At 42.2% G+C, this 21,034-nt stretch overlaps 2 protein-coding genes across 29 annotated transcripts in view; one reads left to right on the forward strand and one right to left on the reverse strand.

Moving 5' to 3' along the window:
• Positions 1–812: 812 nt before the first annotated feature.
• On the reverse strand, positions 813–19,035 carry LOC117308884 (centrosomal protein of 78 kDa-like). 7 transcript variants are annotated; one of them, XR_012327710.1, is made up of 6 exons: positions 18,585–18,723; positions 11,087–11,257; positions 8,092–9,461; positions 6,718–6,829; positions 2,017–2,229; positions 817–943 (listed from the first exon to the last, which is right to left on the reverse strand). XR_012327710.1 is itself a non-coding variant. In XM_073795283.1 (4 exons), the coding sequence occupies exons 2-4, from the start codon at positions 11,183–11,185 to the stop codon at positions 826–828; spliced, it is 375 nt and encodes a 124-aa protein (XP_073651384.1). In that variant the 5' UTR covers positions 11,186–11,257; positions 18,585–18,723; the 3' UTR covers positions 813–825. The 7 variants fall into 7 exon arrangements, 1 of the variants encoding a protein (XP_073651384.1); XR_012327709.1 differs by lacking the exons at positions 8,092–9,461; positions 18,585–18,723 and adding an exon at positions 18,896–19,035; XR_012327707.1 differs by lacking the exon at positions 8,092–9,461.
• Positions 19,036–19,063: 28 nt separating this feature from the next.
• The window catches only part of LOC109551851 (uncharacterized), a 61,773-nt gene continuing 59,802 nt past the window's right edge, over positions 19,064–21,034 (forward strand). For 13 of the 22 annotated variants that reach the window (XM_073795281.1, XM_073795273.1, XM_073795274.1 and 10 more), the window contains exon 1: positions 19,064–19,210. In XM_073795281.1, the coding sequence (XP_073651382.1) occupies positions 19,064–19,210 (147 nt within the window). The remainder of the gene's footprint in view (positions 19,211–21,034) is intronic. The other 9 variants (XR_012327700.1, XR_012327698.1, XR_012327701.1 and 6 more) reach the window with 1 other exon arrangement.

The raw sequence follows: 21,034 nt of genomic DNA on the forward strand, positions 1-21,034 counted from the left end.
GAGTGTATATTGGTTAGGATGTGCTCATAGCTGGTGCATCTCCAAAAAATGCTTCATGAAGGCTGCCAGCTTTCTGACATCTTCGATGGTGACAGCCTTATGCAGAGAGGCCCGAATCCCTCCCACAGACCCAGAAGAACCACCGATGCAGCCGTTAAGAACAGGAACATCTGGCTGATCATCAGGACGACCCTCCTTCCCGTCACCACCTCCTGCGAGAGTCACAGCACCTGAGGCCATCGTGTCCAACCTCCCACCTGAAAGCCCCCGCAGGTGGCCAGGAGTGTCACACATCTCAGTCATCAGAAAATTCCTTTCCAACGCAGTGAAGGACCGTCACGCTCACAGGTAACCTAGGTTAGCTCAACTCTTCGATGAGCCTGCCATGCGGAGAGCAGGGAGCGGGCAGCTATTCTCATGCATGAGAACATACATTTTTCATGGAGCTGACAGATTTAACTACTGTCTCTGACGTTCGGGGGAGCAGCAGTGTCTGTTCTTACACTGAACAGGCTGCGCCAGCTGCACCAGAGATGGGATGGCACCCTTTGTACTGTCAGAGCAGAGATTTTCAAAGGAAATTTTGACCAAAGCTCCTAGAAGGTGTGGCTCCCCCATGCTCCCAGCCGTGGAATCGCGCTAAGGGGCCTGTAAGCAGCAGCAGGAGCACCCCTGTAACAAACGGTCTTTCCCAACTAGTTATAATACCTGCTACTCCAGGATGGGCAGGCTCCTAGATGTGTCTCCTTCAGCGTCTGAAACTAAACCAATTCTCTGACAAGCTTCTGGATGGGACATGTACTCACCTATGCCCTTTCAGGGAGATCATATTGAGTCAAGAGCTTTGTCGAGAAATCTTCTTTCTAAAGCATCATCTCCTTTGGTGTTGCCAGTGTGGAATGGAATATTCATCTTGCTTCTATTCTGGGGCTCCACTGGGCATCTGAAAAACATGTTTCTTCTTCCAGCTATTTTTCTGCAATGTGCAACTGCCATTAACACAGCAACAGAAAAGTTTTAAAAACCATTTTCCAGATGCAAACAAGAGATTAAAAAAAGATCTGTGACAGGACATTTATAATTTACTTAGGGACACCACCTCTTGCATATGGAACAGTGACTTAACATTCCCTTATACAACTCAGACTTAATTTCCAAGAGCCTCAGTTTCCTCATCTGAATATTAGGAATAATAATAATATCTCCATTTCATACTAGTTATGACAGTTCAGTGGTACAACATATATGAAGGTTCCAACCCATGGCAGCCACACAGCAATGTGAATGACCCTTTCTCTACAAGGCTGCAGAGAAAAAAAAAAAGTTGGTCCAAATAGTGGTGGTAAGATTTTAAAATAATGAGCAGCAGCTTTCAAAGCACTTAAAACACTGTATTGTCCCAAGCTGTGTGACCTTGAACAAGTTACTAAATCTCTCTGTTGTGCCTCTCTGATGTGAGGACTAAATGGCCACAAATTCTCTGCAGCCCTCCCAGCAAGAGGTGGGGTCTTGTGCTCCTCGCCTTTTGAATCTGGGCTGGCCTTGTGGACTTGCTTTGACCAAGAGACTGCAACAGGATTGACACTGTGCAACTTCCAAGCTGAGTCCGCAAGGGGCATGTGGCTTCTATACCTGCCCTCTTAAAACATCACTGCCATGTAAGCAAGCCCGAGATAGCCTGCTGGAAATAAAAGGCCCAGCCAACAACCAGCCAGCACCAGCTGCCAGAGAGATGAAGGGGGTCATTTAGACTCTAGGTGGATCACCAGATGACCTTGATTGAATAAGTGATCTCAGATGAGACCAGCAGAAGAAACCACCCCACTGAGCCCAGCCCCACCTGCTGACTGAAGAATCCTGAGCCAAGGAAATGGCTGTGGTTTTAAGTCACTGTCATGAAGTGTTCTATGATGCAAAAGTAGATAACTGATAGAATTCAGAACAGCGTCTGGAACACATTCAATGCTATGTAAATATCTATTGAAGTCAATAAATTTGTCTTTTTATTCTCCGCACCTTGCACAGGGCTCATACGGACTCTCAAAAATGAATGAGTCGGGCTTCCCTGGTGGCGCAGTGGTTGGGGGTCCGCCGGCTGAGGCAGGGGGCGCGGGTTCGTGCTCCGGTCCGGGAGGATCCCACATGCCGTGGAGCAGCTGGGCCCGTGGGCCGTGGCCGTTGGACCTGCGCGTCTGGAGCTTGTGCTCTGCAACGGGAGAGGCCGCGGCACTGAGGGGCCCGCGTACCAAAAAAAAAAAAAAAAAAAAAAGAATGAGTCAACTTTCATCTAGGATACGTTAGTATTTGACTTCAGTTTCTGATTTGGAAAGTGAGCAAGTCAAAATTATCTTCCACTGACAACCAAAGGAGACAAACAGAAGAAGAGCTGACATGCTATTCTGGATAACAAGGAAAATATGTAATAACTCTCTCCATTTTCTCAAACACATCCTGTCTTATTCTTCCACTTCTAAAGGGTGGGATTCATTAAAAGTAAACAGCACAGGGCTTCCCTAGTGGCGCAGTGGTTGAGAGTCTGCCTGCCAATGCAGGGGACACGGGTTCGTGCCCCGGTCCGGGAAGATCCCACATGCCACAAAGCGGCTGGGTCCGTAGCCATGGCTGCTGAGCCTGCGCGTCCATGGCCTGTGCTCCCCAATGGGAGAGGCCACAACAGTGAGAGGCCCGCGTAACGCAAAATAAATAAATAAATACATAAATAAAATAAAAATAAATAAATAAAAATTTAGTGTCTACTCTCTTTGATACTGCGCTGCCTCAGGCTCCCCAGGTGACAGTCCAATCATAGAGCTGGAGCAGCAAAAAGGACACATGATTTAAGGGGAAAAAAATATTAAAAGGGGAAGAATTAGGAACCTGGATTTACAAAGAATCTGTATTTACAGTCATCTCCCGCACATTTACCCATCCTACTGTGAACGTAGATGGTATCATCACAGCAACAGTGTCATAACAACTAGAAATTGAAGATTAAATTTGCACGGTGCCCGAGAGTGTCCCTGCTGTGGGGCTGAGGGAAGGAAGAAAAAGATGAAGGGGAATCGGCTGCTCCCAACCTAGCAAGACGGCTGTGGAGGGAATTCAAATTCCACAGGACAAGCGCTGTGGAAGCACAGAGCTGAGCAAGTACCTCTACCTGAGGGAAGATAGATGGTTTCAGAGGAAGGGAGGTGGGAGGGGTCAGGACAGGGGGAGACAAAGGAATGGCATCTGGCAGAGAGCTGTCTCTGCCAAGGCACCGGGGACACCAGCAAGTTCTCTGCAGCACCTGGGGTGCTGGGTGCCTGGCTGGGGGCAGGACTGCAGACCGCAGAGGGCCCTGCGGACACGCTCTCCTGGAAACTGGATCGATCGGATCCTGGAGCAACAAGGAGCAATCAGGTCTGCACAACAAGGAGTTGTGCGTTTTAGAAAAAGCACTAGGACATAGAGGCTGGAGGGTGGGGACACTGGGGGAGAGGCCTGCTAGAAAGCTCCCACAAAGAACTTTCTAGGTCAACAGAATTAGGGCTCGTGACCAAGACAGGGACACTGGGGAGTTTCAAGCTTGGGCAGTAAATGCAAATGCCAATAGGGACCCAACAGTCATATAAATGAGTATAACAGGCCCAACATGACAGACTCAGCACAAACTCCCTACATTACCTGTTAACTGTGAGGGCCCGTTCTTTACTTCCACAGAGAAACAGTCTCCCTTTTGCTTGAAACATACGGCCCTCCCAGCCTGTTTCTCCCACTTTCAGAGACACGGGGATTATGAAATAAGACATCTGGATTTAAATCATCTTCCCATGTTCCAGTAAGGGCTCAAATTATGTGTTTTAAAACCTGTGAGCCACGCCGGGCACTGCCGTGGGCTGTGCTGGGCCACTGCTCCCAGGCGTTATCACTAAATCCCAGAGCAAGGGCAGCACCTGTGGCCTGAATGAGTTGGGGGGCAGGGAGAAGGTGCCAGGCTGACAGAGCGCTGGCAGGGGGCTGGGAGGGTGTGGAAGCAGCGGGTAATCCTGAGACTGCAAAGCTTCCAGGACAGAGTCTGAGCAGCGCTCCCCAGGGAGTCTATCAGGGAAGCTGATAAGGATGGTTGTGACTGGAAAAGTGGTGCCACAGTCAGTCCTAGAAATTTAGGAAATCCTGAACTAACAGGGCTACACGGGTTTCTTGACTCAACTTCCTAGAGCGTCTCAAGAGCTCCGGTGAATCATGAACTCCCAAGAGGATAATTCATACAGGAACAGAGTTTTCCCCAAATGCTTGTGGCTGAAAAACCCACTGCATCTCTGGGATGAGTATTCTAGAATGCCCACTGAGAAACCCCGGGACTCCCCAAGGTACCAGAGGGGTGTGTGTGAGGGGAAAGGCACCACCTCAGCGCGAAACAGCATCTCACAAAGGTGGTGAGGGTTAGGAGGGCGCAAGAAAACCGCAGGCAGTTGGCGAGCGATGACAAGACGCTCGTTTCAGTGGTGTCTGCTCCAAAAGACAAACCAGAAACAACAAGGGCGCGAAGAGTGCATCCTGTGGTGAGAGAAGCCCACAAAAGAGTCACTAGGCCTCTCCTGACTGCCTAACTTTTAAATAAAAAATTAACTCTAAATTTGCATATGATTAGGAAAACTAGAGTGAAAATATAAAGATCTATTCCCTTCCATAGAGGTGGTTGCCATTAACAGCCTTTTGTGCATTTTCAGGATCAGATACACAAATATGTATACGTGTATATATGCGTGTTTCCATATGTACATATATACATATATAGTATTTACAAATACAAACACTGTGGGTTTCTAACTGGAATAATAGACATGTCCTTTTCTACACCTGCTCTTTTTCCTTTTGACCTGATGACGTATCATGTCATCCTCCCAGTTTGCTCACAGACCTTCCCCGTTCTCCACACACACGTTACTCCATACCATGGATGGATCCTAATTTCCTTCATCAGACCCCTCCTGAAAGACATCCGGGTTGTCTCTAGATTTTCCCCATTACATAAGTATCCCTCATTGGACTTGCGGGTGCCTGATTTTATGCACAATTCTGTGCAAGGCAGAGTACTGGCAGAGGGCAGGTGCCTAGAAGTAAAAGTCTTTGGACAAAGAGCAAGAGAGTTTTGAACTTTGATGGACGCTGCAAACCTCGCTCCAAAATTGAACACATTTATTACACTTAAGATAGGCAAAGTGTGCTTGTTCCCTCGTCTACACCAGATGTTATCAGTCTTTAGAATTTCTGCCCATCAGAGAGGAAGAAAATCCCATGGTTTTAATCTGCATTTCCTAAAGAAGTTGGTCTCTCTTCATTTGTCTAGTAGCCAGCTGTGCTTCTTCTGAGTTGTTTGCTCATACAGGTAGAAACCAGCCCCTGCCTTTTTAAAATTTGGTTATCCTTTTTCATTTATTTGTGGGTTCTTCTCTATATCAACAGTAACCTTTATATGTTAATATACTACCAAATTTTTGTGTCTGTCATTTTGTTTTGTTTACGTCTTGAACTGTAGAAAAGTTTTAAATTTTCATGTAATTAAATATCTTTTACTTTAGGGCTTCTGAGTTTTATGGCTTACTTAGGAAGGCTTCTGTACTCCCTACACTTACACCGAAATTCTCTCCTGTATTTTATATTTGCTTCTTGCAGTTAGTTGCATTTGCACCTTTTCGACTGACTAGAATTTGTGTATGCTGTGATGCAAATATCTAATTTCTGTTTAAATGAATTATCAATGCTTCAATCAGTCAATTAGACAAAACATCAAGTTAGACTGTAAAACTGTCTAAGTTAAAATACAATTCTCAAGTAAACAGGGACCAGTTTCTAGACTTTTCCACCGATCTGTCTTTCCCTCTGCCAGTGGCTTTATATGTTAATAGATCATATGTTAACATTATATCTTATTAATGTTAACATATATGTTTAAAATGTTTCATCTATCCTTTTGCACTAACTTTTTCAGGTGAACACTGAACTGACTTCTAGATTTTTACTAATTTTTGTGACTATTGCAAATGGGATTTCCTTGCTTTTAGTGTTATTTCTGGACAATGGGAAAGTAACTGACTTTTACATATTTAGACACAACTGATCACAATTCTGAACATGATTCTTTCTAGTTTTTCCACTGATTCCTGCATTTGGGAAAAAACAGTCATTATCATCTGTGATTTTTGTTGTTTCCTTACTAAAGGCCCTGGAATCGGCCCTCCCCTCGACTCTCCCGATATTCTTTTCCTGCCGGATCCCACTTCCCCACTGCACCTGACCCTAACCTGTCTGCGCTGCTGTAAAACACTGTTTGTTCACAGGGTTGTGATGACAAAAAAGTGTATTCATATCTGTAAAGCGCCAAGGGCTCTGCCTACTTGATTTTGGGGTTGTCACTAGACACATCACATGCTTCCCTCTCTTTCCTAAGGCCTGGACTCCACAAGAAAGGGAGAAAAGGTGACCTCATATCTGGATATGGATTATGTCACTTCACGAGATTTATCATATTAAAATAATATCTAATACATATTAAACACTATGTGTCAGGAACATGCTAGGTGTGTTCCATAAGAACCACAAATAATATTAACAGCTAACCGTTCAGGAAATAAATAACCGTTAAGGAATAACCATTAAGGCTGTTTTAATTTTAGCACACCGGATATATAAGGGGTATAAGTTCTAGTAGCATTAAAAATTAGAAAGAGTTACCAATTCTAATAGTAGCTTTTCCTTTTCGACCACTTCCCAAAATTATAGTTCTCTTTTTCTGTCTAGCAGCTTTGCATGTTTCCTTCACCGATGGAGAAGTTATCCACTGGTACTGAGAAAGCAATGATAAATATGCCATTTACGTTACAGGTAATTTAGGAGGGTTTGATCTTCATTGGAAATTAAGATATTTTAAGTTAATAAAAGGTCTTCAATCTGCATTTCTGGGAAGCTAAATTAAAGCATCACACAACATTTTCAAAACCAGAAAAGCCATTTCATTTGAGTAAAACTTAGTTTTAAGATGGCAGAAAGTACCTTGATAATTTTCTTTTAAGAAGGAAAGAAAAACAAGCCATTAAAGAGTAATTCTTCTGAGAGAATTAAAACATATTATATACCTCTGACTTGGCACTCCTTCCATTCTGGAGACCTTTTTTGATAACTGTTTTCATCACAGAATGATTTAAAGTAAAATAAATTGAAATTAGAGTAATTATTTCCCAATGAGTGGCTACTGCCATTTAATACCAAAAGCCAACTAATTATTGCTCTTCCCATAAAATTAAATACGAAATCTACATTATGTAATTATACACTTATCTCCCCCTTTGTGTATTCTAATTTCTTCCTCAGAAACCTAAGATGCCATCTTGCAGACTGCCTCCAGTGGCTACTATTTTGGCAGCAGCAAAGGTCAACTTTAAACATTTTGCATCTAAAGTGGCTTTGGATACCTTTGGATAGAAAGTACAGTCTGAGCACTGTCCAGACACTTAGATACCTAAAGGGCATCTAAGATAACAAACCAAAGTCCTGATATTCCCTCAAAAGCTGCTCCTCCCATCAGCCCCCTTCTTCTAAGTGATACCACCCAGTTGCACACATAATCATCAACAACTTGTCTCCTTGTTACTATTCCCTTCATACCCCACATCTAATCTATCGGCAAGCCTTGTTAGCTACACCCTCAAAACACAACCTGAATTCAACCACTTTTCACTTGCTGCAAAGTTCCAACCTAACCTAGGCCATAAACATCTCTAATTTGGACCCCTGTGATAGTCTCCTAACTGGTCTCCCTATTTGTCTTTTTTATTCCCCCAAGTCTATTCTCTATACCAGGTCATCTTATTCAGATACTATTTGGATCATGCCTTTTTCCACTTCAAAACCTTCTACTCATATAGAATAATCCACATCTTTACTCTGGCCTTCAAGACTTTACAAGAGCAGACCCCTGGCTAGCTCCTTGACCTCACGTCATACCACATCTTCTTCACTCAGTACTCTGGCCACATTGGTTTTCCTTAAATACTCCACCCACCTATATGCCTGCATACTCATGGGCTCCTTGTCCTGGAATGTGCTTACCCCAGATCTTCCATGGCTTGCTCCTCTCTTCATTCAGGTCTCCGTTCAAATGCCACTTCTCCAGTGAAGCTGTCCCCTAACAAACCTGTCCAATGGAGTCCTACCTGCTCCCGCTCACTCTCTTTACATTAAGATATTTTTGCACCTCCTACTATCTAAAATTATATGACTTATCTGTTTACTCATTTCTATCTGAACTCCTTCACTAGAATGTAAGCTCCACGAGGGCAAGACTTTTGTGTGTCTGGTTCACTGCTTTATCCCTAGTGCCTAAACCCGTATCTGGCACACAGAAGATATTAAAAAAAATTACTTGTGAATCTGACAAATGAATAAAGTACTCCTTGCAAGAATTCAGAGGTTGCACAGGAAAGAAATAATGCTCTTGGTGGAAGCAGGTTTAGTATCTAGGTCCACCTCTGTTCAGAGTAGGGATAAGAACAATTTACAAGTATAACTCACTTTAATTAGTAAATTACCTGCTAAAAACATAAGTGCAACACTAGAAAAGTACAGTTGACTCTTGAACAACATGGGTTTAAACCTCGCAGGTCCACTGGCACAAGGGTATTTTTCAATAAATATGTACTATCGTCCTACACGATCCAAGGTTGGTTGAATCCACAGATGCGGAACCACTGACTATAAACTTATACCCAGATTTTCAACTGCGTAGGGGTTGGCACCGCTAACCCCACGTTGTTCAAGGGTCAACTGTATACGAAGAGGAAAGTTAAACACATTAAGTTTTAAAAACCGTCAATACATGAACAAATTCTTTTTGTTTTGCTATATGTTAATCAATTTTTAAAAAGTGACCAAATACCAACAAATGGATATTTTCTTACATCCAGAAAGAGCAGAGTTCTGTTGGTTTCAAGGGCCTTTAGTAAAGCCTTTGCTCCTTCACTGGTGAGGCCACACTGCTGCAGGTCAAGTGATTTTGATGAAAGACAAAAGGTCACTTAGTAACTCTACAGATTTAACATATAGACACCTCTCATTTTCTCATGTGTGGAAGAGTCCTGCCCAAAACAAGTCACGGCAGGTTTGTAATTTTGGGTATGGAAAAACAAAAGAAAGGTATACGCACACACATAATGCATAATCCAATTTAAAAACCTCTTCTTGGATGTGCAATGATAACCCTTGCTTTAGTACCAATAAATCATCCAACATATTTTACAATTACAGAACTGAAGAATAACTGTATATATAACCCGTGAGCAAAAAGCATCACAAAATGAATCTCAGTTCATAATTAGCAAGGGCGGCAGTGGCACGTAAACCTCACAAGCAAAACCTGGTGGAGCTCAGAAATGCACTGCATTCGTTTGATCATGATCTTCAGCTCCAAATCACACTTGAAACTAGTTAAAAGGGGAAAACAAAATAGAAGAAATGTAATAACTGTCAGTTTTAGAGCAAAAAAGACAAGTCTAAGAGGATACAAATAATAACATATTTAAACAATGTGTGAATAGAGAATACATACTAATAACAAATTCAAGCAATGTGTGAATACAGAATACATACTAAAAACCTATCATGAAAGTATGATGGCCAAGAACTCTCGCGGTAAAAGGTCAGACAAAAACCAGAGCAAATGATCATGACTTCTAGTAGTTCTGGGGCTGAACAACCTACTCATTTAAACAAAAGGGATCATCACCAAAGCACAGGTATTAAAAACTATTACATGAAAGGAAACTATCATGAGTCATTTATTTAAGTGTTGAGTGGACCATCACATTAAAATAACTGGAGTCTTTCAACACCCCATAACATACAGAAATAGCAAGTCAGACATACGGATCTGACAGGATATGATACAACCCCTACAAACTCTCACTACAGAAGAATGGACACACGGTGTAATTAACCAACTAGCCAAATGAATACAAACAGCCAGTAAACCTCACCAGGAAATCAAATGAATACAAAATAAAACAAAATGTGGTTATTCTCCTATCAGATTAAGCCAAGATTCTGTAAGAAAAGTCTTCAAAATGTCTATACCCTTTTGATGCAACAACTCTCTTTCTAAGAATTTAACCAAAAGAAATAGTCAGAGATATAGGTAGGGATATATATCAGAGTACAATTTGTAACTGAAAAACTGGACAAAGCTTATATACAAGAATGGATAATCTATGTGCACTGTGGCATATTCATATAATGGAATACTGAACAATCACAAAAAATGATGCAGGAGATGCAAATTTACTGACTTGCTAAAATGCTCATACTAAATTAACTGAAAAATGTTATAAAATTTGGAGTAATCCTACTTGCATAGAAAATGGAGAGGTACTCATTTTTGTAGTTTTACATTTTTTTACAAGTGCTACAAGCCAGTGTTTGTGAGAGGCAGGCTTCACATCCACTGTTGGGGTGTACTACAGATTGGCATAGCATTTCTGGATGGTAATTTGGCCATGTGTATCAAAAGTCTTAAAAATATGTCACACTCAGGTCATTCCACTTCTAGTTCCTTATTCTACAGAAGTAATCCCGATGGACACAGAGATGTATATACAACGTATTCACAATGTTTCTGACAGGGAAAAACAAACTGTCTAAATCTAATGGCAAAGAATTGATTAAACTATGGGACATCAATATGATGCTATACTACATGATACATCATTAAATGAAAAAAGCAGGAATATGAAATAGCAAGTATACTACAATTTTATTTTTGTTATCCCTAAGTGTACAAAATATATTCATAGAAAAAAAAAGACTGAAAGTATATACACCAAAATGAACAGTGATTATGTCTGGGTATTAAGATTATAGGTAATTGTTCTCTTGTAACTCTGCATTTTCTACAATGAATATATGCAACTCATAGAGAAAGTTTACAAGCAAAATAAAACCTATCAGAAAAATGAAGCTTTAAAAAAAATTCCTATCACGACAGTATCATGCCAAAAGCTAAGCATGTATCATATTAAAAATTCAATTATTTTCAATTTTAGAATTTACTTACAAGCCACAAATCCTCACTAAGAGATTCTGCAAAAGCACTTGCACCCAGGTCACCAATGAGCATGTCGCAGTTCAGAGTGATGCGTCTCAAACCAGCCATACAGTCAAGATCAGGTCTCCTGGAATGAAGACTCTCAGCCCAGGTTTCTTCATGCCTTCTGGTAGTCTGATACTTCAAAGATTTAATGGGAGAAAATTAAGATGCTTCAATAAGGAAACAGGGTGTGCCTACTGAGTATGGCTTATTATGTCAGAGATTTACACACACACATATCAAGCATATGTGCCAGGAGAATCAAGCTGAGAAATTAAACAGTCAGTTCTGCTTTACGAATCCAGTGACCAACATTCTAGTCCGTCAGTGATTAGATTCCAGCCACTGGATGACCTGTTTTTGAACAGTTATGTAAAGTTGGACAACTCAATTACAGTCTATGAATTATTTTCCTGATCTTCTAAGTCAGGGAATTGGTTCTAAATTCTATCATTGCTGAGGCTCTAAATGTCATCATTCTGTCCTCCACTGGTCTCCAAACACCTGACTGGGCAACCCATAAGAAAACTTTTTAATATGCATCTTATTTATTAACAAATTATATACACGAAGTTCTATACATATAATGTATGTACATTATAAACAAACAGATATTTTAAAAATGATACAAAGGCAAATACGTTCTAATATTTTCTTTTCCTAAATCTAAGGCATTATTTTATTATTATTTTTTTTTTAAATATTTATTTGGCTGTGCCGGATCTTTACTTGCGGCATGCTGGATCTTTTAGTTGTGGCATGCGGGCTCTTAGTTACGGCATGCATGTGGGATCTAGTTCCTTGAGCAGGGATAGAACCCGGGGCCCCCTACATTGGGAGCGCAGAGTCTTAACTGTTGGACCGCCAGGGAAGTCCAAGGCATTATTTTAAAAACTATTACAAAATAGATTTCACATGTTACCTAGGGTATGCACACAAACTTTAGAGGCCTGGACTATGCAGAGCCAGTTTGATGTGCCTTGGGAAAATAATGGTTTGACATTTAACCACACGTACTGTCTTAAAGACATTCAATTCTTTATATTCATAAAATAGATTATGGTAATAGGGAACACTGACTTTAAATGAAAAAAGTCTTATTACATTCTTGAAAAAATAAAAGACTCAAAGTGCCTTTGACACTCTAAAACGAAAATCATTAGTGTCATTTTTCTATTAACTATAACTTATAAAAGCTGCAAGCAGAAATAACAGCAATCACTTACACAGTGCTTATTATGTGCCAGGCACTATTTATACAAATTAGTTCATTTAAACCTCATAATAAGGCACAGAGGTTAAGTGATTTGTCCATGGTCACTAGCTATGAAATGGGAGAAAGGGAATTTGAACCTAGGCCATTTGGCTTCGGCACCCAAGTTCTTGACTGTTTTCAACCGCAGGGGTCAATGCACTTGCCCTGTATAGGCTCAAAGAATTTTTCAATTTTTAAAATCTAAATTTAAACATTTCCAGCTTTGCAGGCTACACAGTTTCTGTTGCAACTACTCAACCCCACTGGCGTAGGGTGAAAGTAGCCATAGCTACCATGTAAACAATGGGTGCGACTATGTTCCAAAAAAACTTTCTAAACAATGGGTGCGACTATGTTCCAAAAAAACTTTCTTTACCGGGCGACAGGCTGGATCTGGCCCACCAGCCATAGTTTACCTATCCCTGATCTGCACCATCAAACTATTAAAAAGGCTTCATGTCAAATTATTAAATAACTTTAGGCCTAAATACAGTCATTATAACCACTGTAAAGTTGGTAAGGCATTATTTTAAAAACTGTATTTACAAATTGCTGATGTAGTTATTTTATTAGCTTATAAACTACAGCAGCTAATAAACACTTGATTCATTTAAGTCTTGAAGACTATAATGGCATAGTTTTTTGACAGTATCACAATCAATGTTTTCAGTAACTAAACCTACATAAAAGTATTATTATGTATTATATATTAAATCTCTTATTTCTAAAATTAAGTGGACTATCTTTACTAAATGGTAGAATCCCAAACTGAAAACTGGTCATACTCTTTCAACAAAACGAAATCTGCATTCACAGATATCAAAAGACAAAAATTAACTGCCATTTGTACCAATATATTAATGTGCTTCAATCACATATGTTTTCATGAAAGTTCAAACATAAAAAAATCACCTTTAAGATCTTGGCCATGTGATCTGCTCCCTGCCATGTCAGATTACACCCCGTGAAGTTTACTGTCTTAAGAGTGATAGAGTTCTTTACACCTTGACAAATAACAGAAAAACACACACGCACACACACACACACACACACACACACAATAAGATGAAGAGCCTATACATTTGTCAATCTTGACTTATTTGCTTTTCTTGAGTCAATTGGAGGTTTATAGCCACATTCTTAAAATCATTAACTACAATCTTCCCAAACAGATAATTGACGAACAGATGCATTCTAAAACTTGTCAGTAACAAAGTGTTATTCCAGTTAACAGCAGCAGTTTAATTCTATTTAGATACTAAAACTGAATACACTGAATACTGCAAACTTTATTCCTAACCACTCAGTAAAATACTACATACATTTTCAGACATAGGAAAAAAAAGAAAAACCTAAAAATCTTAAGACTCTTCCTATTTTCATTTCCAATGATACATGCCAATCTTGATGATCAATCATCGAATTAAATGTCAACTATAAACCCAGTATTTTATTAGCTGCTATGCAGTATACTAGAGCAATAGAAGAGAGAGAACCTCAAACCCTCTGTTCCCTCAAATTGAAGGCAGGCTTCCTGACCCCTCCAGACCACTACTGGACACAGGGAACACACACTAATATTTCAGGACCCCAACTTACAGTCACCTGCTTTGTGATTACTTCCATGACACCCCCCCACTAACACCACTGAGTTTGCTGCTCTTACGGGACATGACATATATTTCCTATTTTAACACATACCACAGTTTATTATAATTATGACTGCAGATACATGTTCTAACAATTTAAAGATCATCATGATTTTTTTGCTCTTTACATCTTGCTATTTCCCTTCCCATAATATTTCTTGAAGAGAAACATTAAAATACAGACAAACACAAAAAACAGAAAATATACAAAATGTGTGGTTTGTGGCTTAACACAAACTTAAGTAAAATTAGTTCTGACAGTATCCAGCATGACAAACTTCCATGGTACAAATGAAAATGGTCCAAGGTTTGAGCAGGCACAGGAGATAATCCAGGCATGAACAACACCAAGAAAAGGTAGACCGGAAGTAACATGGTGTGTAGGAAATCACGAGACCAGTCTGATGGGAAGAGACTTGAACAAGACTGAAACTCACTTTCTAAATCTCCATCTCCAAGTGGACAACTCGCAAGACACAGGTGCACCGAAGTGGCCGATTTATTCAATCCATTTAATGGGGAGAACAAGTTTAAAATTTTATTGGTTTAGTTTGCCCCCAAAGCAACTATCAAATGTTGGCAGGACACAATGAAGGCTTACCTTTGTTAACATAGTTAAGTCTTTCTCTCTCACAACTACCCCACTTAGCTCCAGGTTCCTTAGCGCACACGACGCACTTGCACAGCATTTAAGAGCTTTACACAACTAGAAGGTCACATCTTTATTTCTAATCGCAGGAACACGACTTCTGTAAACTTTATTTCTGTCACAACCTAAACCAAAATTATTGTAAAATGAGTGATTTAAACCATATATTTTATCATCATTAAAAAGCATCTAAAGGGCTTCCCTGGTGGCGCAGTGGTTGAGAGTCCGCCTGCCGACGCAGGGGACACGGGATCGTGCCCTGGTTCAGGAGGATCCCACATGCCGCGGAGCGGCTGGGCCAGTGAGCCATGGCCGCTGAGCCTGTGCGTCCGGAGCCTGTGCTCCGCGGCGGGAGAGGCCACAGCAGTGAAAGGCCCGCATACCGCAAAAAAAAAAAAAAAAAAAAAAAATCATCTAAATAAAAAACAAAGCATCTATTCTGTGCTAAGGATTAGAAACGACTCCTGCCCTTAAAGCCTTCATTAAGAAGGGAGATGTATAAACTCAAAATTTCAATCACATGAGATAAAGAACCATAACTTTTATGCACAGAGGTTCCTATGGAGGCAAAAAGTTATATCTAAGTGACGGCTTCACGATAACCCTGAAGTACAATCTAGAAAGATGAGAGTATGCAGAGTTGGAGTACAATGTGCATTAACTGCACAGGGAGTATCTGTGCAAAGACACTCAAGCCTGACACCTGCTGGGCACATTAAATACTGCAGGTGGGGATGACTAAAGGCCAGGGGTCCAAGTGTGAGAAGAAACAGAAAGGAAAATAGAGATGCTGGCCGAAGCAAGCCTGGGAGAGAGCATGTCTTCTATCCCACAGGTGATGAGGCCTGGGGCTACCACTGGCTGAGTAGGGTGCCTCCGCTGATTAGAAAAAGGCACCCCGCTGCTGAAGGACCGATTAGATAAAGGGAGTGATCACAAAAAGCTCCCCTTCCTCAGGGCCAAAGAGCCCCATGAGGCTTGGCCAAGCACAGTTCAGACTACACGCCTCTGTGCAGAGCACACGCTGGGAGGCTAGTATGCACTAACTCGGTGTGGCCAAGCCATTAGCAGCATTATTTTAAGCGTATGTTTTTACGTTAGAAGATCACTTAAACTGAGTAGGCAGATAAACAGAGGAACGGAGCCCAGGGGCCGTGAAACCACCCAGGAGCTTCTGCCATAGTCCGGGCAAAATGTAATACGGATGAAGAAGCAAATTTAGGAGGAGGCCAAAATCTACAAGTTAGACGCACTGGATAAAAAACATAAAGAAAGTTCAGTGAAGGAACTCTGAAGAGAATGGGCTCAACAATAAATTTTTGTTACATTCAATGTAAAATATGTGGCAAAATTAAGTACAGTGGCCTTTTAGGTCCCCTCCAGCTGTAATTTCTTTTGATTTCTAACTTATTACTCTGCTTAAGTAAAGTCCCTTCAGAGGTACAGAACAGTTCCTACACCTGAATGGGATGCAAAGAATGATCTGACTTCTCTTCACCAAGGGGATGAGTTGAACTGTCCTTGTAGAAGAGATAACAGATGGTGTGAACCCCAGATCCTAGAAAAACGCCAGGCACACGATAAGTATTCAGCTTTTTTAAAACAAATGAACAATCATTTCCTATCCTAAATCTTCACACCCTTACTCTGCTGGCTACTTTCTCTCAGCTTATAAACATCCTCAAATATACTCACTTGAGAGGCCCACGCACCGCGATGAAGAGTGGCCCCCACTTGCCACAACTAGAGAAAGCCCTCGCACAGAAACGAACACCCAACACAGCCATAAATAAATAAATAAAATTTTAAAAATAATATATATACATACACTCACTTAAAAAACTCTCAGACCCATGATTCTTTGTATCGTCTTGTGGGTAACCTAAGTATCTCCCATGCCTTCAAACACCTGTCCTCCCAAAAAGCCCAGATCTGAACCTTGGGCCCAGACCCGTCTACCAGGCCCCTCTACAGCACTGAAGATCAAGTAAGATCCTCTCCCCATCCCCAATCCCTTCCTACTGTGCTCTGTATCTCACAAAAAGATGCAGCTGTAAACTGTCACCCAAGCTTGCTGCCCTTCCTTTTCTAGCTGGTCACCAGGCCCCACCCATTCTCTCTCAGATCTCCAAAATGCAGTCCAACCTTTTATAACTTAAGTGGGACCTTTAGATTACAATTCACCCTGCACCCAATCAACTGCCTTCCACATGGAGGTCCGAGTGAGCCTCTAAACCAGAAGTCCATCTTATTGTTTATTAGGGTTTCCCACAGCCTTCAGGATAAACATCCAAACTTCTGACAGGACAACCAAGGCCCCTTTATGTTTGTCCCCACTAGGTTTCCAGTATCAACTCTCATTTCTTTCCCAAACCCTGAGCTCCAGTCCTGTACATTAGTTTTGCCATATTTTCTTATATTTCTCAACCTTTGACACACTGCTCCCTCCTGCCACCCCAGGAGGTTCTACATATCCTTAGAAAGGATGGCACCTCCTCCAAGGAGCCTACCCTGAACTTTCCCTTTTAAGATTCTGTGCTCTGCAAAGGGGAAAGGTGGTGGGGAGGGATAAATTAGGAGTTTGGGATTAACATATACACACGGCTATATATAAAATAGGTAATCAACAAGGACCTACTGCATAGCACAGGGAACTCTACTCCACATCCTATAATAACCTGCACGGGAAAAGAATCTGAAAATGAATGGATATATGTATAACTGAATAACTTTGCTGTACACCTAAAACAAACACAATATTGTAAATCAACTATACTCCAATATAAAATAAAAATTAAATTAAAAAACAAAGATTCTGTGCTCTGCAGCACTAGAACTCACTTCTTCCAGAGAACTGACTACTGTGCTTGTGTTTACCTGCTGCCCAGTAGAAGGGGAGATTACCTAGGGCAGAAGCATCGTCTCCAGCAGCGCTTGGTTCAAACAACTCATTCAAGCGCCAGGATACTTTACACACATAACCTGCTTAATTAATTGTAAGAACCCTCAGAAAGAGTGGTTTTTAATGTCATTTTACAAGTGTGGGGATTGCAGTTCAAAAGTAACCTGCACAGGCCACAGAGAGCATAAGCCCTGGAATTCAAACCCTAAGCTGCCTTCACACCGGTGCTCTTTCCACTATATGATATGACTATTGAAAAAAAGATTTTTGGGGGCCTCCCTGGTGGTGCAGTGGTTGATAATCTGCCTGACAATGCAGGGGACACGGGTTCGAGCCCTGCTCTGGGAAGATCCCACATGCCACGGAGCAACTAGGCCCGTGAGCCACAACTACTGAGACTGCGCGTCTGGAGCCTGTGCTCCACAACAGGAGAGGCCGTGACAGTGAGAGTCCCACACACCGCGATGAAGAGTGGCCCCTGCTCTCCGCAACCAGAGAAAGCTCTCGCACAGAAACGAAGACCCGACGCAGCTAATAAATAAAACTAATTTATAAAAAAAAAAAAAAAGATTTTTTTTATCCTGAGACCTGTTTTAGTGGAAAGGAAATGAAGCTGGGATATATCAGTTTCCTAATCGCTTTGGTCTGTACCAGGCAAAGCCATTCAACACACCAGGTAACATCTGTGCAACCATTAACGATGCTCCAAACTGTGCTAAGTGTTCTACATTGCAGAGTCTACAAGCATTAACAGAGTGAGTCCTTGTAACCGCCACGGAGAGTGGGTCTTGTTAACCCCATGCTACAGATGAGAACACTGAGACCTAGAAGCCTTAAGGCACTCGGCCAGGGTCACCGAGCTGGCAGGAGTCCTAGGCTGCACGCCCCGTCTAGTGCACGCACACTCGGGCACTGGGCACCGGGTCTAGTGCCCAGCCTCCACCTTGCACCATCTAAAACCCCGCTTCGCAGCGCCCACATGACAGCCCCCGGAAGCGGGAACTACAAACCTGTCTCGCCCAGCTGTGGCTGGAAGAAGCTCTGGATACAGATCAGGGGCAGAGGGTGCTCAGGGGCGGCACCCAGTCCAGCCCGCGGAAGCGGTCGGCGTTAAGACCAGCAGGCCCTCCCGCAGGCAGAGGCACTGAGTCCTGCAGCGCGCACAGGTCCTCACAGCGCGGAAGAAGTCGGCTGCTGTGTCGCAGCGCAGCTTCACCGAGTGATCACGGCCCGAGCGCGGCTTCGGGGACGCTGGCTGTGGACACGATGCCCACACCCGCCTGGGGTCCCCGGCTCGCCTCCCGGCCCCTCGGGCGCTCACCTCCCGGCGGCTGCGGCCCTGCAGCGTGCGCAGGACCCGCGTCGCAGCCAGACGACGCAGGGCCACGAGCCCCAGCTAGGCCAGCCCCTCCATGCCGCGCTCCCGCGCCGCCGCCCGCGGCGAATCGCCGGCCCTTGGCGCCTCCCTCATAGCCCTACGCCCGCGGGGATGCTGTTCAAACCGGCGGCGGCTCCGTGGGGGCGGGACTCGAGGACGACTGCGCGCTCGCCGTGCGTCCGCACGCAGCCCCGCCTCACATGGGGACGCGGCCTGAGGAGCAGGGGCAGGAGCTTTGAGACTAGGGCAACGCGAAAGGTAGGAGGTGTGGAGAATTTGGATTTACAAAAAGCGTTTGTTAACTCATCCAGTGAGACATGGTTGTATCAACCATTTTAAAAGTAGTAAAACTCCCAATAAGTGTCTGTGCTCGCCCCGCCCAGGAGAGAGCGTACACTCCGTGAGGGACACATGAGAGGCTGAGTGAACGTCTGCCTGTGGTCCCTTACCTAGTGCAAGGGTGTGTGAATTTCTGCGGTGAGCTCTTAATTTCTGTAGTTTCTGCTGACTTGACACGGTGGTTGGCAAATGGTGACGTATTCCGTGCATTCACGACATGATCGTGGTTACTAATAATTACTTTGTTCTCTCTGTGCATGTCTGTGTCCTAATATTTTCTTTTTATAAGAACACCAGTCATATTGGAATAGAGCCCACCCATTTGACCTCATTTGACCTCAATTACCTATTCAAGGGCCTTACCTCCAAATACAGTCATATTACGAGGTATTGGGGGTTAAGACTTCCACACTAACTTGAGCAGGACACAATTCAGCTGATAATAGAAGGTAAGAGTAATTTAAGCAAGTAACTATTTTTTAAAGTGAGTTGCTTAAAGATATGAATTTACTCAAGAACAAGAAGAAGTTACATAACACTGTATGTTATACAAAGATATTAAATTAATCATTATACCATCCTGTGAGATGGGCATTAAATTAGACTAAGCAAGATTAAGCAACTTATCCAGAATTGTATAGTTGGTACTTTCCACAATTTAAACCAGGCATTTTCCCAGTTCCATTCTACATTATATCTTCATTTCATTATTTGAAATGAATTTTGAGTCTTCATTTTGCTTAGTTTCTGAAGTTATATGGGGATAGAATGGAGTTGGATATTTTCAGTGACATTCACACATGGGGAAGGAAATTGAGTCCAGAAGCTTCCGTGATGTTTCCATGGAGAACGCTAACAACAGAACCAGAAACACTGTTATCCTTTTGGTTCAGTCACCTTTCGTAACACACTACAAGAATTAATTTTAAGAAGCCCAATGTTTTCCAAACTTTCACCGATGGGCTCTGTGGGATCCTCTAATAATATCTAAGAGACTTCTTAGTTTCACATTCCAAGCCACTTAAGACCAGGAGTTCTGATTGTTCTTTGTGAGAAAATCAAGTGACAATCATAGCTCATAATTTACGATGGTTTCTTCAGGGCCCAGGCAAAACCTAATACACAGTAATAATCATTGTTAATTGCATCTTTGACAATGATTAATCGGGTATCAAAGAGGTCTATAAATTGGGAGAAATTATGATCAAAGAGAAACATAGGCCATAGATGCTCAATTATTTATGAGTTTAACTTTGGTTAAGCTAATTTTCCTTCTTCTAGACAATTTCCAATTCATCTCTGCAAAGAGACCAGAATAACCACCTTCCAATACAAGATTTATTGTGTTCCTTTAATTAAGAGCCTACAGTGACTTCGATATTCACTCCACGAAGTTTTGCTATGAGAGAAAAGGAGCCATTATATTTTGTCTTGAATTAGATATGCCACCATACTTGACTTAGCTCATCTTACTGGAAGCACATTGAGGGCAGATCCTACAGTCTTGTCTTATTACATCCTCTACAGAATAAAACCAAGGGAATCACACATAGTTACAGCTGGAAAAACACTTGTTCTGGGTTGATATTTTTAGCCTTTACCACCAAGGCTTTATCACCAAGACCTATCTTTAGAGTCTCTAAACAGAAGACCTTCTTGCCTTCCGTTTTCACATTGACTAGGAATGTAAAGGGAAGAACCGAGAAGTAGCCATAGTCTGCTAGCAGCCAGCCCACATAACCC

This window comes from Tursiops truncatus, chromosome 18 (genome assembly GCF_011762595.2).
Source record: "Tursiops truncatus isolate mTurTru1 chromosome 18, mTurTru1.mat.Y, whole genome shotgun sequence".
In the NCBI taxonomy this organism is placed as follows: Eukaryota; Metazoa; Chordata; class Mammalia; order Artiodactyla; family Delphinidae; genus Tursiops; species Tursiops truncatus.